Genomic DNA, 21,185 nt, shown 5'->3' on the forward strand with positions numbered 1-21,185 from the left:
TGTGCTACTGCATGTTATGTTTTTTACGTGGACTTTGTGTTTGGGATGAATGAATGTTCTTATTTTTGTTAAACTGAGTATAGCCTCAGCAGGACTCCAGTGCATTTCTGTGAAATAATTACTGCTGTGGCCACTGTTTATTTTTGGTGCTATAAATTGAAAAAAAAAAATTTTAGGTGAACATAATTAAGTGACAGCCTGGTGGGTGTGGTGGCAGTTGGTGGATGAAAGCGACTGATCCCTGTTGCTGCATGTGTGTTGTCAATGGTAGATTATAACAGAGACAATCTGGCTGGCCACCTGGAGTCCATGGCTCTGCAGCTAGCCAAAAAATTATTTTAAAAAAGTTGTATTCAGCAAGTAAAACCGTTTGAAATATTTGTTCTGCTATGAAATCAACCTTTCTTGCAAGGGTGACACGGATACTTGATGTTGCAGTTGTATGCATCAGTTTATGCAAGTGTGCATCTGAAGATGAAGATCTAAAGTTATAAGCAGACACTTTTTTTCCCCCTGTAGCAAACTGTGTAAGTAGTGTGTGCGGAATTTTGATTTTATAATTTTTTTTCTAGTACTCATTTTATGGAGCTTGCCATGAAAGGAGAAATAATGTTCTGTATGCACTAAATTTAATGTCACAGTTCATGTAGTGGTGGTCACAAGGTACAAAAAATTATGCCCTGCAAAAGTGGTTTTAAGACAGCAGATTTAGTATAAGGGGGAAAATGAGAAACAATTTTCTTTCCTTTTTTCAGTGCTTGATCCGCAAGCAATTTAAGTAACGGATAAGCAGATTTATACATTTTTAATGCTGTAGAATTTTGAGGGTGGTCATTTTACAGAGGTTTCTGTTAAACTGTGTTTCAATGACTGTACTCCTGCTCCATGGAAGGCATGATGAAATACTTCACCTTAAAACGGTAATTTCTACCAGTTATGGGCATTTCTTAAAAGTAATTGTAAAGCTCTCATCATTCTTTAGTGGCTTCCTCATAGATCCATATCTTGCTTAGAACTTCTGTGCGTCAAGTTTCTAGCTCTGGACCAGGTTCTTGCTTTTTTTATGGTTAGGTCTGTGTGTGTGAAGTGACTGCAGACTGTTCTTCCTCTGCAGGTCACAGCAATGACAGAAATAGGTTGCAGTGAGATTTCTAAAGGCTGAGAGAGTAAAGGGATCACTCAGTGACTCTGATGTATATATAGCCTTCAATACTTGTCTGCTATGCAGTTAACAGATATGGTGTGCAGTCAGCTAGCAAGCTAACAGAATCAAAGTGTCACTCAGCAGCAAAACTATCACTAGTCTAGAGGAGGAAGACTGTCTGCAGAAGCATTTTTTCGCATTTTTTCCACAAAAAGGAGCTCTGCATCCTGAATTACTGCTGCTGTTAAATTGCTGGAGGACAAGCAGCCATAGCTCAAGACGGTGTATTCACACAGCACACATATGACGCTTGCCATGCACATAGCTCTCAAACAGTCCAGGACAAATATCAACAGAATCAGGAATAAATCCAAAAATAATCATGGACACTTAAAATATTAGTTCTATTAACTTGAGACATTGACAGAACAAGAGAATGTGAATTAATAAACCATTTCTGAAGTCTTTATTTACTTGCTTATTTACATTTGTTTACTAGGATAGTCCGACTGAACACATGCCCATTTACAGCGGAGGCCCGGGGAGAAAAGCTCCACATTCAGTACAGAAAAACAAATAGTTGAACAATTTGATAACAACATGATCATCTATACAGAATAAAAAATTGACAAGAGATAAAAATACAACTTTTGATACAAAACAAAATTTGACACTAGATAAAAAATACAACTTTCGATACAGAAACTCTAATTATTGTCATTATTTAAGTATAATTCATCACAAATTCTCCAAAAGTTGCCAATTTTAGGAGGGATTAAGTGGGACAAGGCTAAAATTTGAGTAAAAATTATGGACGTCCCCGAAAATCAGGGACAGTTGAGAGGTATACAGTAGGACAAGCAAGTGGTCAAACTTTCTTCTGATACTGCAGGTGCTCATTTATTTTCTTCTGGTTTTAGTACTCCAGCACTCATAGTCTTCATTCAATAAAAAAACGTTCCATGCGAGTTGTTTATCTCGCCTTTATTCTCACTGATGGGTTCAGAGCCAATCCTCTACTCCAACACGGCTGATAGCAAAGCTCAAGGTTTGCCAGTAGCTCGAGATCAAGCACCTTATCCCACAATGAACTGCTGGAATTACCTCATATCTTGTTTGCTGTGAGTAAAAATATATATACCCTTTTATTTATTTCTACAAGGAAGCACTTCCCGAAGGGGAAGAAGAAATATTGAATAACCAGGATGGTACTAGCCTCTAAGTCAACTGTCAGCCAGGAGGGGGAAGGAGGGAGGGACGTGAGAATAAAGGCGAGATAAACAACTCGCATGGAACGTTATGGTAAGTACATAACTTCTTTATGTGAAGTTGTTAAATCTCGCCGTTTATTCTCACTGATGGGTAGCGTCCCTAGCTCCCTCAATCTTGGGTGGCTCATGGAAGTACGTTCTTCAGTACCGTGGAACCAAAGGAAGACCTGTCCGAGGAAGCCTTATATACTTTGTAATGCGTGATAAAGATATGAGGCTTAGACCAAGTGGCTGCAGCGCAAATATTGTCAAGGGGCAATTTAGCTTGAAAGGCAAAAGACGTAGAAATGGCTCTGGTAGAATGAGCCTTAGGTTTGTGCGTCAATGGCATGCTCGCATTCGCATAAACAAAGGATATACAATCTGATAACCATTTAGATAAAGTTGTTTTAGCCACTGGATTACCTTTTCTGGCTTCTGAGAAGGAAACAAAAAGTTGATCTGATTTTCTAATATCCTTAGTTCTGTCAAGATAAAATCTGAGCTGTCTGTGAACATCAAGTTTGTGCAGCATGTTTTCCAATTTGTTAGAGTGGTTGGGAAAAAAGACTGGCAGCTCAATGACCTGATTGATGTTGGATTCAGAACAGACTTTAGGTAAAAATGAGGGGTTTGTTCTGAGAGATACTCTATCAGCATGGAAAATCATGCAAGGTGGTCTGACAGATAATGCTTGAAGTTCTGACACTCTGTGGGCAGAAGTAATGGCCATTAGAAAAATAGTTTTCCAGGACAAATAACTGAGATCACAAGAAGATGCTGGTTCAAAAGGGGGAAGAATAATTTGAGACAACATAAAGTTCAAATTCCAGGGCGAATAGGGAATTTTGACAGGTGGTCTCATGTGAAGAACACCTTTAAGAAAAGTTTTAGATAACTTATGGCCCATAACATTTGAGCCACCAAATCCAAGGTGGAAATTTGAGATGGCAGCTAACTGGACTCAAACTGTAGCAGCTGCTGCCCCTTCCTTAAAAATTTTTTGTCAAGAATTCTAAAATGGACGATAGTGGAGCTCGGAAAGGGTCAATTTTCTGTGTGTTGGCCCAAATTGAGAACCTTTTCCACTTACTGTCGTATAATTTCCTGATGGATGACTTGTGAGAAGACAAGGAAATGTGTCTTGTATCTTCTGAAATTGAATGAAGCCTGCAATTAGGGGAAGTGGATTAGCCAAGCAGTCAGTTTCAGGGACTGCAGGGAAGGATGGAGGTCCCCTGACAGGTGAGTCAGAAGGTCCGGAACTGGGTCCAGGATCCATGGATCTTCCAACAGGTGATGGGTGGAGAAACGGGAACCAAATTTGTCGAGGCCAGTAGGGGGCTATGAGGATAACAGTCCTTCCCAGCGATTTTGCTTTCTGTAAAAATCTGGGTATCAATGGTAAGGGTGGGAATGCATAAAGGAGACCCGGGGGCCAATCGTGTAAAAGTGCATCTCTCGGGGGATGTCCCGGAGGTGGTATTAAAGCAAAGTAGCTTCTGCATTTTGAACTGATGTGGCTGGCAAAGAGGTTGCAGCAAGGCTGGCCCCATTTGCAGAAAATCAACTCCGCAACCTGTTGTTTGAGAGACCACTCGTGAGGGAGCAATATCGCCCTGCTTAGCTTGTCCGCTATCACGTTGGATTTCCCCGGGATGTGTGTTGCTAACAGAAAACGCTGGGATGACACAGCCCATTGCCAGACCCTGAGGGCTTCTCGACAAAGGGGGTAAGACTTGGTTCCACCTTACTTGTTCAAGTACCAGACTACTGACATGTTGTCCGTCTGAACTGCAATAGTTCCTAGAGGAAGAGAGTCCTGAAAGTACTGCAATGCCAGAAGTACCACTCTCAACTCTAGAACATTGATATGCAGATGTGACTCTTGATCCGTCCATGTGCCTTGAGCAGTCTTTCCCTGAAAATGCCCCCCCCCCCCTATCAGGGAAGCGTCCGTGGTCACAGTGGCTACGGAGGGGAGGGGGGGGCAAAGGGTCTTCCGATTGTGACATGAGAGATGTCAACCACCAGCGAAGGTCTCTCTTGCAAGAATCCATGATGAGAATCATGTGGTGCATCGGTAGTTTCTCGTAAGATCGCTGAGCAAAGAGGAGCCATTGAAGAATTCACATATGCATCTTTGCGAGTGGTATAGCCAGGATTGCGGTCGCCATCAAACCTAGCACCTTCAAGACCTCTGCTGCTGTAGCTTTGTTCTTTGACATCAGTGAGCTGACGTGTTGGCGGAGAAGTGAGACTCTTTTGATTGGAAGACTGGTAGTTGAGGTATCTAACTCTGCTCCTATAAAAACAGTATGCTGCGATGGTGATAAGGCAGACTTTTCGAAGTTGACTGTAATACCTAATTGATGGCAGAGTGTCAGAGTGTATTGTGTTGCCTGAGTCAATTGATGCCTGGTGGTAGCAGTGAGGAGCCAATCGTCTAGGTATGGAAACACCTGGAATCCTAGATGCCTCAGGTGAGCCGTGACCACTGTCATGCATTTGGTGAACACTCTGGGGGCTGTAGTGAGACCAAAGGGCAGGGCTCAAAACTGGTAATGGTTGGCTCTTAGCCAGAAACGCAGGTGATCTCTGGAGCATCTGCTCATCCTTATGTGATAGTACGCATCCTTGAGATCTATGGAGCACATCCAATCGCCTTTCCCTAGGAAGGGAAGAATGGACTGAAGCGTGACCATTCGGAACTTCTCTTTCTTTATGAACTGGTTGAGTCTGCTGAGGTCCAAGATAGGTCTCCAGTCCCCTGTTTTCTTTGGTACTGAAAAGAATCTTGAGTAAGTTCCGAATCCAACTTGGTCTGTTGGGACTGGTTGGATGACTTTTTTTTTCTAGCAATTTGTGGACCTCTAGGATTGCTTGTTCTCTGAGACTGGGTGGAACATCTGGGATTCTGTTTACAGGAATGGGAGGGGTAGAGAACGGTATGAAATATCCTCTGGAAATGATGCTTTGTACCCATATATCTGATGTTATGTTTAGCCAGGCTTCTGGGTACAAAGACAAGTGACCGCCTGACTGCCTCCAGAGCCAAACAGCCAGGCCCCCTTTCATGGGCGCTGGCAGGGTTGACCAGAGAACTGACCCCTGTCACCCTGTTGCTGCAGACCCCCTCTGCCGCAGGGGCGGCATCTTCCGTTATAACCCCCTCCTCTGCCTCTAGAGGGTGTTTCTCCATGTGTATCCTGAAAGGCTCCCTGTGCTTTTCGGAACCACATTTTCCCTCCCCTAGGGCCCTTGGGGTAGGGCAGAGTAGGGGTAGAAAAACGGACTTCCAACGGCAGATAAGGTCTTGCCTTCCTGCTCACACCTGGTTAAAGTTTCCTTTACTTTAGGCCCAAACAGTGATGAGCCATCAAATGGGGTGTTGATGAAGGAAGACTTAAAGAGTTCCGCAAAGGAACAGAGACGCATCCAGGCTTGTCTTCGGAGAGCAATGCCCGAACTAGCGGCTCTACTCGAACCATCAGCTGCATAAGATATGAGACGCATGGATGAGTTTACTACTGAGTTTAGGATAGCGAGCTGTGCGTTGACTGTCGGCCACCCCTGCAGCTACCATACCCTTGACAGTATCTCCTAGCTCTTTCAGGAGATCTCTTTGTAGTCTCTTAAAATGGGTTAAGTAGTTCAGTGATCGGAGAGAAAAAGTCGCTGAACTAAACATGCATTTCCTATATCTATCCATGATCCTAGAATCTCCGTTAGGAGGATGGATAGATGCGGATGTTTCGGACACTTCCTTTTTGGTGACTGCAGCTACCACCATGGCATCAACATGCACTCCCTTGGTCAAAAATGGCATGTCCACTGGGGCAGACAAGAATTTATTTGGCTTGTGAGGGACAGGTTCCATGGCCTCCGGTGACTCCCACACCTTACGAGAGATCAGTTCCATGAGCTCGTCGTAAGGTGGAGACACCCAAGAAATGGAAGGTTGAGACCCAAAAGCCTTTAATAGCACGGACTCATCCTCAGTAGGGGTCTTGGACTGCCAATCACCCCTCTGACTAAGGATCTCTAATATCTCTGCAAAGGAGATATCCTCAGAGGGGGATCGAGGGGACCCTTCTGACTCATCCAAGTCCATGTCAGATGTCAAAGACTATTGTGGGGAGTCTAAGTGCCTCCTCTTCAGTGGGGGGATGTGGGGAGGTCTCAGAAGAGCAGCGGATGCCCTATGGGGGTACTTGAGGCTCAGGGTTTCTACGCTTAGGGGGACCGGTAGACGAAGAAGCAGACACAGGAGCTTGAGGGGAGAGGGAAGGCCTAACTGATGCTGATGTTGTCTTGGGAGACGGGACTATCCTCACAGCATCGAAGGTGCCATGGCTCCAACGAGAAGGAGTAGACGGACCCGAAAGGGCCGACCGATCCTCCCACACTGAAACCTTGGGCTCAGAGCCAGAGGTAGGAGCTGACTCATCTGAGCCAAAGCCCCAAGAGGAAGAGTCGGCACCGACAAATTAGTCCGACTATCTTCCCCGGACCTGATGGGAGAGCGTCAGCTCCTAGAGTCCTCGGTCGGCAATGAGGAAATCTGAGTAGATGGAGCCGATAACACCGGTGCGAGTATCGGCTCCAAGGGTTTGACAATCATCGGTTTGGGTTCCTTCGGCTCTGAGGGTCCACTACGACTCAGGAGGAGGAGTAGACAAATCCGGTTCAATGGTCTTAGGCACCGACGAGCTGGTCGGGGCCGACAACAACTTGGCAAGTCCTGGTGCCTGTAAAAGCTTCTGCACTAGCCGATCCATGTCCAAATCCGAAAGGCTGACTGAAGACTTAGATGAGTGCACCGAAGGTGCTGACTGGAGCAGAGGAGAAGAGGGAACCTCAGAGACCGGCTCCAATACTGGGAGCTGGCTCCGACTCAAAGGGACACTCGGTTCTGAGGTCTGTGGAACCGATGACCCTCCCTCTGGAGCTTTTGCCTTTTTTGCAACTTTGGGATCTGAAGATTTTGAAGATTTGGAGGATTTGGAAGACATGCTAGTACCTTTCATGGCTACTCAACACCTCAGAAAAGGAATGCTGCAGTAATCCCATCAATTAGCTTCCTCCTTCTCTCCAAGAGGGCTCTTGAAGAAAAGGAATGGCAAATGCTGCAAGTGTCTTGGAGGTGTTTAGCCCCCAGACAGTAAGCACATTGAATGTGTCAGTCAGTGACGGACATTTTCTGCCCACAATCTGGGCATTTCTTGAATCCCGATTAAGGATGGGACTTTTCCTTGTCGTCCGACATAGTAAATAGCAGAAAACAAAAACCAGTATACTGAAACTAATACAGTGATGTCCTTACTTTCCTTTTAAAGACCCACTAACTAAGGAAGCAACTAAGCCCAAACAGGGCACTATCTATGACAGTTAAACTACAAATTTAAAAATACAGTGCTAAACAGGCCCACTGAGAAAAACCCTGACTATAAGAAAATAGAGATTATTAACTCTAAATAGGGCTAAAAGGCCCACACAAAACAACTAAGCCAACAGGGCACTAACTATCAGAAACTGCTGATTCTATTAAAATTTTAACACTAACACTCAAACTGTCTATATGAAAATATCTAAGAGAAAAAAGAAAATTTTTTATCAAAACTTGCTATTTTTTTCACAAATAGTCCGAGCTAGCTGGATCACCGAGCTCTGTCTTGCCACGGCAAACTAGATCTGGGGTAATTCCAGCAGTGCACTGTGGGATAAGGGGCTTGGTCTTGAGCTACTGGCAAACCTTGAGCTTTGCTATCGGCCGTGTCGGAGCAGAGAATCGGCTCCGAACCCATCTGAGAATAAACGGCGAGATTTAACAACTTCACATCAACTGTTTCCTACACCTTGTAAAGAAGCAAACATCTGCTATAAAAAAGCTGTACATCATGTTCAACAATTAAGAGCTGAGGGTCTCCATCAAGACGGAAGCAAATAGAGTGGATCACATTGCAAACTAGAAACACTAGTGAAATAAGAAGGGAGGTAAACAAATGCTCCACAATAGACATTACATACAAGCTTTTATGTTGGTACAGAAGCAAACAGTGAGAGACTGTTATGGATACTCTGTAAGCATGGTGCGCTACAAATATCATGCCGGACAATCCTTAGCTTTAGCTGAAAAGTACGTAAATTTGACTGGTGCACTGCTGTAATCAGACACACTGCTCTATCTGTGCCTTCTAAAGGTGCAGGAACAGAAATATTTATAATGCTATACAAGGAAGACCACTGGCAGTTTCACGTGTTGATAGCAGATGCAGCAAAGCATGCTGCATTGTAAATGTTACATTTGCAGTCTGGTGAGGGAAGTAACACATGGCCAACTGAACAGAACTCTCAACTGTTAATCACTCAACAGTAGCTCATGCTGTGCTGAAATCACTGCAAATCTAGAATGGTGACCCACAAACATGTGACTGCCTTTTAAGAGCAACAGCGCCCCCTGCATAACTAAATGCTTTAAGATAGTACTTTGTGGAGTGCTAGGCGACTAGTTAAACATTCTCCTTGCTGTGCTCAGGCACTGCCCCCCCTGTGGGTGACACGCTGGTCACCATTTTAACACTATTTATAAATTTGTGGTACTTGTGAAACTTATTTTCCAACAGTCTTGAAAATGAAAATGTGAACATGGAGCTATTTTGTTAGAGCCTGGGATTGAGGGATACCTGAATACATTTGTCACCTGTGCCAGTACTGTAAAATTGGAACACTGTCTTCAGTTGAGCAGTACCACGAGCAACATCTGCAATATCTTGTGGACTTTTTTTTTTTGCTGAAGATGACAGTGATGCAACATCAATGTACTAGCTACAGACTCTGCTGCATGAATGATACCCAGAGCTTCAAACTCAGATGACTTTCATCTCAGAAGCTCATCAGACTTGATACAGCCACTGGGAAAGACCTCTTTCACTCTCCACATAGGACAAGCTAATGTCACTTTGGAGTTGCTAGCAGGCTAGGACAATAAAAACATCAGACTTTGGGGAGACAGCTGATGATTTGCCTACTTAGGACAAAGGCAAAGAAAGACCATGTCTGCTTTTAAGGGCAGCCTAGAGATATTGGACAAGTACTCAGACAGCAAGCAGTCTTTTCTTAAAGTTGTGCAGAATCTTGAACCTATTGGATCTGCAATAATTTAATGACTTTCAGTCGTATGTCATCAGCAAGCCCATTTTTAAAATAGGTAATTCATGCCCACAGTTTAATGACCGGAATGCGCATGTTCAGCAATTTGTCCAGAATTGCCACCACTATCCTTATTTGACTTGTACAAGTACTGGCTTTCAAAGGCTGTGCATATCTCAAAACTTTTAGAAATTGCACTAAGTGGATTCCAATTTCCAGTGCCAAAGCTGAATGCTCTTTCTTTGAATACAGACAGGTCTTAAGTGATCAGTGTCGAAATCTTACGGTCAGCAATATGAATCTACTAACCATGTTGCTGCTCAACAGCAAAAGTCACTGTACAGACATAAGTTCCTTCTGAAGCCAAGACATGATGGACTAAATTGACTGTTTGAGTGAATTGTGAAAGCATATGTATTAAATTTGTACTCACATTGTGTGGGTGTACCCTTCCCAAATAATCAAGTCTGTTTTTCTGCATACAGTTTCTTAAATTGATTTCATTGCTAAACCTCTGTTTTGTAAATATTTTGATTTTATTTTTCTTTTTTTTTTTAATTTGTCTTTTGCAGCTAACCATCTCCAGCCCTACTCACTCCTCCTGACTTACCCCAGTTTTACTCAAAAAAGGGTTGGGGTTGTCAAGGAAATCAACATGACCTAGGTCTACATCTAACATCACCCTGCTGCCAGGAGTGTTTTTCCTATTTTTGCTCTCTGCCTGCCACATGTCCAATAACTCTGTGTGTTGGGCATGTAATAAACAGTGAGGAATGGACACTGGCAAGCTGCCCTGCCCACCACTCAGGAAGTACTATGTGCTTGACTTCTTGGACTTTACTAGGGGAATCCAAACCACATTGTGTGTACTTCCCTCCTCCCTGCCTAGGACAGGCACAGTCTTTCTCCCTACTAGTACCTCAGATGTCCAAGCTGTTAAGGAAACAGAGTTGCCTGCATCACTCAGTCTCAGAGCTTTATACTTGTATGCTATGGTAATGACTACATATTTTGACTAAAAGGTTCTATCCTTTGCTCCGCCACTCCACTCCTTTGCCCTGCCACTGCATGACCATGATGTGTTTTGCTTGTTTTATGATTAAACTGAGATCGCTTAAAATAGCTCATGAATATGAATCATTAGCTGACATACCAAAACATCTGGAATTGCTTTATATATTGCTACAGAGGGTCTTTCATGTACATGAATGGTCTGAGAAAAATCCATATGTTGTTGCTGCTGTAAAGGATCTTAAAGGCAGACAAGTCATATAATTTCATGTATGCTCCAGTGTGCATTGCATTTGGAGAGAAACAGACATGTGGTTCTGTTGGTCCTTAAACCAGATATTTTCCAAACACAGCCCAACTATAACACACTTGGCAAAAACAGATGCACATCTGAAGTAATTCTAATCACACTGTAGCAACTAAGCTCCTCATATAAAACAGAATTGATGGACATGCTCCACCTAAAGAAAACCTTATCCCCTCGAGCCACACGCTCTAGGGATCTAAACCTCACCACAACAATAAATAGGATGTGCTGGAGGGATAGATTCCTGTCCCAGAGACTTCCCATGCTTTGGAACAAGATCCCAATCTACATTAGGCAGAGCTCCTCGCTAACACTCTTCAAAAGAAACCTTGACGAGTGGATGGGAAACAGAAAGTTTACCTTGGGGATCACTTCAGTGGCTCTGCTGGACAGAGGCACAGGGAACTAATCTAAGGGGACAGCAAAAGCCAACACATTCTGGCTAGGCTTATAAATGCCTTCGGGCAGATAGCCTAGTACCCACCTATGAACAAGAGAATACAAATGTAAAAATCAAAAAAGTGTTGGGTCGCTTTGCTGAGAGAGGTCTCGGCATGGACTCTGGGCCATTTGAGATATGTGCTCAATGAGAAAAGGTAAGTCTTGGGGTGCTGGTAAAGTCATTTGAAAAAAAAATCACCAGGTTCTGAGGGACCATGAATGGAATGTTACCTTTTCTGTCACCAAAAATCACTGACCCTGAATATTAGAACCAGTTATCACCTAGGACCCTACCTTCCTGCAGAGATCTCTACGTGGTAAATTCTTCCACATTCAATACATTTCATTCACTAATGCAAAATTGAAATCTGAGCATATGAGTCATATAATTCAGCTTGCTTACAGAACATGTACTCAATGCACAGATGTGCTTATGACAACAGTAAAACACACTGGATTCATTACCAGGAGGATGAACCAACGGTCTCTTTAGCTGAGGGCTCTTTTCTAAGGGTATACTCACCACTATGGAGTTGGCAACAAGAGCCTTATTCCAACATTCACTTGGGAAGGCTGAAGGATCCTGTTCAAACTCTCTTGACACTGTTTTACTATATCTAGTTCTTGCCATGACTTCTGCAAAAGAACAGAAACTATCTTGTTGACCAACAAAACCACCAAAGAGGTCAGTGGGATACAGCAAAAAGGCTCCTGTAGGAATTATCCTGATGGAGAGATTGGGTCAATGGGCCAAACCCCTTTCTGTCACAAAAATCTATGTTTTCCACAATTTTGGGGTCCACAGATGGGAACACTGGGAAATCCTCCATTTCTCAGAGATTGGTATCTTGGTGGGAGATTCCATTGTGGAGTCGGTGTGCTTTCATCTTGTTGTAGTTTTTTCCTGGGGCCACTCATTAGGAAAGTTTTCGAGTAGGAAGATAACACTGAATACACTGAGCCTATCCCTACCTTGGCTTTCCACTCCTCTGCCCTTCTCCTAAGAAGATAGATGGGCTAAGCTTCAGATCTATGGGAGTCTGGGACTGATGCCAGTCCTGGGGCCTAGCAATGGTAGGGGCGAGTCAAGAACATGCAGTGCCTCAAGGACTGTTATGTCTACTCCAAAAATGATAATAAAATGCACAGTGTCAAGTGATCCAGCTGTAAAGAGATCATCAGCAACAAAAATCTAAGTTTCGGGTCTCCTGCCCCTACCTTCAGCAAACAGAATGACTCTGACATGGAGGTGATGGCTCTGGGCTGAAGTACTGAACTCCCTAGCAACCTGAATGGCACTGGCATTAGAAATCAACTCTGTCATGGGAGTCAACCCCTCTGCATTGAAAACCTCTGCCCATACAGAAGTAAGCAGTTATTAATGGTGTCACTATTATAAAGGAAGGCATTGAGGAATGGCAAGCTTATGCTGGGAATACATCATATGACCAGAGCAAAAGAGGAGAGATACTGAACCAAGTTAAATATTTCACCAAAAGCTGCAAGGCACAGGGAATGACTTAAGTAAAATTTGTGCCTCTAATATCTATCTGCAGACTGCACAGAGATACAGAAATGGGGCAACTTATTGTCCTGAAAATATAACAAAACACTGCTATCTATAACCCATTAATTGTTACTGAGGTGGTGACACAAAGTGGACTTCACTTCAGTGTAACAGGCTTCTGGCTACCTATCACTGCTTGGTTACTATAACTCACTTGTTCACATTCTGTTCCAAGACCATTTACAGTGCATCACCCAGCAACTGAAAAAACACAGTAGAATACAGTAGTGGTATTTTCCATTAAAAGTTGTCTACTAATGTTACGGACAACAATGATAATTAAGTGCACCTATTTTACTGTAGCTCAGCAAACAGGCTATTGAATTTTAAAGAATAGAGAGGGTAATAAAAAGAAAAGAAAGAAAAAAGGGCTAAGTTGGACAAATAAGCTTCACTGGGGAATGCTACACTGCATCACGTTTCATTTAAAGGCAAATAAAAGTTCACACTTACCACATCGATGACCTTGTCTTCCATGTGTGACACAGTACAGTCCTAAAACAAATCACAATAAACTGTTTATTACAACTAACCATTCAGCAGTTGAAGAATTCAGTACAACATCAAGATTTATTTTGAAAGAAGGGATCTTATGTAATAAAACAGATCTAGCGTAACATGAGAAAGTAATTTGAAAAGCTCACTCTATAATGACTTTGCATATCAATAATTAGCACGGATGCACAATATACAATTGTCACATGCGGCTTGAACAAAAGTCTGATGATAATGAGTATATATGTACTCACTCATTCTCTGATTACTACTAAATTTAGTACAGTGCTGTACAGGAGCCAATACTTAACCTGGCATTCAATAGGTATGGGCAGAGAAGTTAATCCTGAAAAAGGTGCCAAGCTCACTGCAGGGCACAAGTACCTATAAGCAATACAAAGGATCATAAATTCAGATAAGGCATAAATCTGGGATGTGGGAGGAAAGCAGAACATCTAGCAAAATCCATGCATACAGTTCACACAGAAGGCATCCCAGCCAAGAACTGAAGGAGATAGCTAAGTATTGTGAGGCAATGATACTAGCTCCCCACTGTGCCACACCAGTTCCTGATTATTTACTTGTTAATCAGGTGAATGATTAGTCACAATAAGGGTTGGAAGCAAAAAAAAAAGTCTATTGCAACACAAGACATGAATCAGATGTACCAGATGAAACAGTGTTGGCAAGTACAGCAGGAACTAGCTTTATAACAAAAAAGAAATGCAGCCTGTTTTATCCACATCAACATAAGACATCAGATGAGTGGATTATAACAAAAAAATGCATTTACATGCTGAAACACAGTACATCAAGAGTCTTGAAGAAGAATGCTTTCACCATGTGGAAGATTGTATTATCTGGTAATGTGAAGATGCACAGTTAATTGCAGGGACACGGAACGCATGCAGACAGCTTCACAGGCATTCACTTGAAGAATGCTCAATGCATACAACAGATCACGACATACATTTGGGAACTCTGACCGAGGTTAAAGATACCAATTTCTTAAAGATATACACAAACATTACACATCCCCTTTTTACAAAAGCAAAAGAATCCCAATTTTTTTTTTTTTGGTAAATGTTACAATATCACAAATGCAAATGTGCATAAGGTACCCTACTGTAAGTTTAACAGATTCTGAGCCTCAACACTTCGTAAAAACAAACCGCAATTCAAACAATAAATACAATTTGGAAACCTGTTGTGACATCTTAGAAGCACTGTTTTGCAAGGGAGACTTCACTCCTCTAGACTACCATATGGAAGGCTGTTCTCCCTGCACCCTTGCTACTTGTATACTAATCATCACTCTACTTTGGAGTTGGGGGAATTACTCTGAGACACCACAATCTGACTTTTATATATCCTCCTTGATTCCTCCATTCTTAAGATTCCAATCACACTCCTCGGAATTTAAATGAACACACATTGACATTTAAGAAATGCTTCAGCATAACAAATCTGAAAAAAATAAACACTATTCAGTCTTACTGTCTAAATGACTTTGGGAAGTCTTTGAATATCAGGGATTTCACAAGGTTGTACCTCCTGACGCAGAAGACCTCTGGTTATATTTTGAACCTTAACGGACTCTTAATCTCTTGCTCACCTTCTGATGGAGTGCCTGTTCAAATGTCTCACTGGATAGCTCTGAGCACTTCTCTACCTCTCTGCTGGAGGAATCATGATTCAACACAGTCATGAGTCATATTCATCTTGAACAAACATCTCCAATTCTTAGGTTGTTTATAATCCTTCTCAAACACTCTCTTGTCTGATTCTCTGTGCAACCTTTCTGCATTCGCTTAATGAAGACAAACAGTATTTTTGACTAGACTTGTTTTCTTTAGTCCTTAAATTTAACTCAGGTTTTCAGACTATTAATGAAGATGAAGGAATTCTACACTTCAGTCTAACTCAGCTGACAAAAAACATTCACACTGGCATTGACATGGCTACATTCCACTAAGGCTAAGTCAGTATCTAGAGAGTCACTTTTAATGTTTGGCAATATCTACAATAGGATTTATTATCTGTACAATCCTCTAAAACTGATCATTACATTACATGCCACATACGGAAATTCTTACTATTCTAAACGTCTATTGAATTTTACACCTGCATACTGTGGACAATCATTGGGTATTACCAAATAAGGAAATCCCCTCTTTAAAAATACAAATCAGATCTTTACTTGTAGTAATGTTAATTTCACAACCTCCGAAGACTATGAACAACAAACGATCCAAATTATGCAGAGAGTCTGGAAATTGATATGTGACTGTTACCACTATTTCATTTGCCTTCCTGGAATCAAACAAGAAATATTTTCTTCTGGACTGTTATTGTGATGTGCACGGATCCACAACTATGCACTTGTTCTGTTGGAAATTTCTGGTTATTGAAACACATCACAAGATCATTCTTTGTACAGCACAATTCCCAAGTGCCAGCATTTCTTTCCTTTGCTGAAACACCACTCACTTGCCCAGAATTTTGCAGAATGACCAATATTTGCCTCATATTTTCAATGTCTCCTTATAACATTTGTAATTTTCTTAGAAGTCACTGAGGAATAAGTTTCAGAGTTTACATCCTTGACAAAATGTGCACTAATGCAAAACCTGTTATTCTAACAACTTTTAAACCAAATAACTGCTCTACTCGAAAACAAGCATGAATGAAAGCTTGGATGCAGGTTTTTAAATTAAGCACTTTCGCTCTTCATTTCCACAAGAACTTCTTTAGTATTAAAAACCCATCACCACACCACAATTTTAAATACAGTGCCACCAAAATCAGATCTTTAAAGCCAACCATTCCAGTTTAATTTCCTGAATTTCTTAAGTAACAATGTATTTACAACATATTGTCCATTGTGAAAAGTCAGCATTAAAAACAAGTCTAAGTATAAATAGTTTCATAGTATAGTACTATGCTATTTGCCCTGGGGCATTTGTAAGCCTAGCCATAGTGATGTGGCTTTTGCCACCCCATGAAATGGTACAAAAAATGTACAGAATAAATTTAGAATACTGTGCCTCTGTCTAGTAGTGACACAATGAAGGTCCCCTTATATAATAGAATTAGTTTACTGTGCCCCTGTCTAGCAGTGACACAGATGTGACCCCTGGGGTAAACTTACGATCTCCCATCCACTCATCAAGATTTCTCTTGAAGAGAGTCAGTGAGGGGCTCTGTCTAATATGAACTGGGATCTTGTTCCAAAGCATGGGAAGCCTCTGGGTTATGAATCTATCCCTCCAGCATGTCCTATTCATACTTGTGCCGAGGTTTAAGTCTTTAGCTGTCCTGGTCCTGCTGGATCTGAATTTTTTGAGGTGGAGCATGTCCATCAGATCCTGATTGGACATGGCCTTGTACGTCAGGCAGAGATCACCTCTGAGCAGGCGGTATGCTACTGAATAGAGCTGAAGTTTCTTTAGTCTGGCAGAATAAGACACATGTTGGAGACCCTTGATCCTCTTGGTGAGGTACTTTTGTGGTCTCTCCAGCTGTTGCAAATGCCGGGTGAGGTACATACCAAATGGGGCATTGTACTCAATCATGGGTCTGATGAGGGAGGAGTACAGGGATACAATGACATCCTTGGATCTGGATGTGAATCCCTTCATGATGAGGTGTGCAAGGTACAATGTTTTTCTAACCACTTTGGCAATGTGGGTGTCAAATGAGAGGTCGCTGTCGACTTGGGTCCCTAGGTCTCAGATTACTTTTTCCGTACTCAGTGGGTTGCTGTCTATGTGATAATTTGTGGGTACTTTGTTTTTCCCAAAGGGGATGACTACACATTTTTTGGCATTTGGTTTAAGGCCGTGACTCCGGCACCAGTTGTCCATTTCTGTGAGGCCTTTTTGTAGGATGTATGTGTCCGCTGGTGTATCGACTATGGCGCCTAGTTTGCAGTCATCTGCGAACTTTGTCAGCCACAACCCTCCCATGTTTGTTTTAACATCTGAGAAATAAATGCCGAACAAGAGGGGTTCCAGGACAGATCCTTGTGGGACACCACTTGTGACTGGCTTTGGGTCTGACATTGCTCCAGCGATTTTAACTTTATGGGTTCTGTCCTTTAGCCAGTTTGCAACCCATCTAGTGACATAAGGGTTTACGTTTAAGCTGTTGAGCTTATCTATGATGCCTGAGTGGGGTATTGTGTCGAAGGCCTTAGCCAAGTCCAGGTAGGCTGTATGGACTGCTTTGCCCTCATCAATGACTCTAGTGACTGTTTCGAAAAAAAGTCAACCAGGTTCAAAAGGCAGGATCTGCCCTTTACAAAGCCGAACTGGGTGGGGTCAAGTATCTGTAGGTCCCCTATGTCTCTGTTTATGAGTTCCATAATGATTCTTTCCATAGCTTTGCAGACCAGGCTGGTTAAGCTTATGGGGCGGTAGTTCCCAGGGTCTGTAGAGGTACCCCCTTTGTGGAGTGGGACCACTGTTGCTGTACGCCAGTGTTCAGGTACACATCCTGAAGTAAGGCTAAGGTTAAATAGCATTTTTATGTGTGGGTTTAGCTCCTCTTGGAGTTCACGTAACACGCAACCCGGTATACCGTCAGGTCCCATTGATGCTGTGTTTTTAGCTTTGTTTAGGGCGGTTCTCACGTGGACATTTGAGATGACAGGGAGATTACATTCAGCTGGGATAAGTATTTCTTCTTTTGGGGGTGAGGGAGGGGAGAAATTTGCACTGAACTTGTCAGCCAGAATGTTGGCAATATCTGTGGGTTCAGTGAATTTTTTGTTGTTGTGAACTAACTCTGAGCATATCTGAGGGTTTCCGCCCAGGTTTCTAACATAGCTGAAGAAGGCTTTGTGGTTATCTTTAGTGTCCTTAGCGATTTTTCTCTCAAAGTTGGCCTTGGATGTTTTTATGAGAGAATGTAGTTTTCTGCTAATGTTGATCAGAGATGTCTTCCCTTCATGGGATTTTGCTCTGACGTGCAGTAGCTTCCTTCTTTTGTTATACAATTTGTTAATGGCCGAGGTCCACCAGACAGGACGCTTGCCTTTGGTGGGGAGGGACTTGGAATTATTTGGGATTGCATGATCCATGCATTCTTGGAGATGTCCATAGAAAGCATTTGTGAAGGATTCAGCATTGTGGGATGTGGTATCCACTGGCACAGTGGGCTTAAATGATACCATCTCAGTCTTAAGAAGAGTGAAGTCTGCTTTTGAGAAGTTTTTCACTGTGGTCTTTTGTGCTGGGGGTTGAGGTGGGATATGTATATCAAGGGTGATTAGTTTGTGGTCAGATCTCACTAGTAAGGGGTATACTTCCGGTGTGGAGCATTTTGTCCCCATGTTTGTGATGATCAGGTCTAGTATATTATCTCCCCTAGTGGGAGAGGTGACTAGTTGTTCCAGTGCATTTGAATTTATGAATTCCAGGAACCTTTGGGCTAGGGTATTAGGGCTAGAATAATGTACCCAATCTATGTTTGGGTAGTTGAAGTCTCCCAGTATGATGGTATTTTGTGATACATTCATATCCTCCAATGTCTTCAGGAAGGCTAAGTGGGGTTCCTGAGATTGAGAGGGTGGTCTGTAACATGTTACCAGTTGCATAGCAGTTTTGCCTATGGTTAGTTGCACCTGTATGGTCTCTGATGCTTCATGTGTTGCTACTAACCTGGAGATGTGGGTGTCCTTGATGAATATCGACACTCCCCCTCCCTTTGTGGTTCGGCCCGGGTTTTGGGGCCGGAAAGCATGATACGAGGTATAGCCTGGTAGTGCTGGGGTGCCCTCAGGAGCCTTGAACCAGGTTTCAGTTACTGCACAGACGTCATGTTCTCCATGCTGAGGAGTGCATCGAGTGCCTGCATCTTGAGATTTAGACTTCTGGCATTGAGCAGCATTACCCTTAGTTTTTTTCCATTTTTTGAGTTCTAAGGAGGTGGGTTTGTCTTTTGAGCCTTGCCTAAAAAAGGCACTATGGGGGTGGCAAGAGCCTTAGCCAATATCCGGAAGCCCAGTGGTGACAGGTGTAAGCCATCCCTTGCGAAGCAGCGTGGCTTGTCCAACATGTCATCCCAGGCAGACAGACATTAGAATGACACCAGTACTTGAGCCAATTATTAAAGCTGATCATCTTGTCTTTGTATTGTGGTATCATTCTTGGTGAGGGCAAGATGCTGCTCAGGGTCAGGGTCATACCAGCCTGGGCTACATAATCGGAGAGCTCCTTTATGTCTCTTTTCATGTAGTCCAGGGAGGTACGTCACAGGTTATTCACGCCAGCATGGACAATGACAGAGTCATATTTGTACTTGCTTTGGAGTGACTTGAGTGCGTGTGTTATGTGGTAGATCCTAGCTCCCAATAGACAGCTCACAGTCACCCTCTCCTTGTTCAGCCTGGTCAGCGGGACATCAGTGTGTCTGACTATAGAGTCACCTATTACTAGTGTATTAGGCATGGTGTTTGGCCTTAAGGGCTGTGATTGGTTGACACACTGATTTATTGAAGTACGTGTTGCATGTGTTTTGTTTTGAGGTGGTGGATTTTTGGATGTCTGCTTTGGGAGCCTCTGTTGTTTTTGGTAAGTTTTTTATTAGAGCCTCCGAGTATGTCTTTGTGTTTTTGTGTGTTTGGTTTGCAGTTGTGGTAGGTCTATGTGGGACTGGGATTGTTGTGTGTGTGGTTACCATCTCCTCCTGTCTGGTCATGCCAGCCCTGAGTTGAGAGAGTTCAGCCTCCAGTTTGGCTATATATGTATACACATGTATTTGTGTTTGTTGGGAGGAGGAGAGGGTTGTCTGTGTACATGAGACAATTGTAGCATTGTCTCAAGATACCCAGATTGACCAGCTGAACTGGAGAGGACGCCAGTAATCTACCACTCGACATGCTAGAACAGTATAAGGGAGTGCTGTACCTTTAAGGGAAGTGGATATTCACAGGGGTGGTAGGTAGATGTAGTGCTTTACTTAGTACGAGAGTGCTTACTTAGTAGAGAAGTACTGAGAACAAGTGCTAGGCTTACAATATAGTGAGTAGTCTGATTATACTAAGAGTAGAGCTTCCTTAAGGGAAAATTTGAAGGGCAGACTTGGCGGAGCCAGAAGAAGTTTAACCAGCGCTGCGCTATGCGCAAAGCCGTGCAAACGCGGATTTTAAACAGGGAACTACAAAAGAGCTAGAAATGGTCCAAAACAACCAATTACTACAGCTTCTTGTGCTGTGGTCACTTCCTACAGGGACAGGTAGGCTGCTCAAGGCTCCCCACTCCCACTGGTGAGCAAAGAAACTTCCTTCTATCCAAGTAAGGTAATGGACAACGCAGGAACTACACCACAGCCCAGAATACAGCAATGCCTGTAAACTGGTCTAAACTAGTCGAGGAGAGGCGGGAAAACAAGGATTATTTTTTTGATAGAAACACACAGAAAATGCAGAAACAGTGATAAATCAGTTACACAGGCTAGCACACTTTAGTGGGCAGCCTCAACAGTTAAATTAAACAAACAAACAAACTTTCGATCAAATTCGACTAAAAAGTAACTTTAAGTGCAGATTTTAAAATAATGCAGCAAACAGTTAAAAAAACAGTTCAAGCTAGTTCAGGGTAAGCTACAGAAGCTATTCCAAGTGAAAAACAGCAAAGATACTTAAATCCAGAAAGTATTTAAACTTATAAAAGAAAATCTTTGTGCTTGGAAAAAGCACTTTCTATTCACAGATTCATTCAGTGCTGGTAATTTATCCACACATAGCTTAACTTGCCAGTATGTCCCATGGCATTCCAATAGAACATAATGGTTCTCAGAAAATATTTTTATTTA

General features: G+C 42.6%; 1 protein-coding gene across 1 annotated transcript in view; it reads right to left on the reverse strand.

Annotated features, from left to right (window-relative positions):
• CNKSR3 (CNKSR family member 3) overlaps positions 1-21,185 on the reverse strand; it is a 723,720-nt gene that overhangs the window by 199,829 nt on the left and 502,706 nt on the right. Inside the window, exon 5 of the mRNA XM_044063355.1 lies at positions 13,326-13,367. Within this exon, the coding sequence (XP_043919290.1) occupies positions 13,326-13,367 (42 nt within the window). The remainder of the gene's footprint in view (positions 1-13,325; positions 13,368-21,185) is intronic.

Source organism: Protopterus annectens, chromosome 1.part0 (assembly GCF_019279795.1).
Source record: "Protopterus annectens isolate FY-2018-M chromosome 1.part0, PAN1.0, whole genome shotgun sequence".
NCBI lineage: Eukaryota > Metazoa > Chordata > Ceratodontiformes > Protopteridae > Protopterus > Protopterus annectens.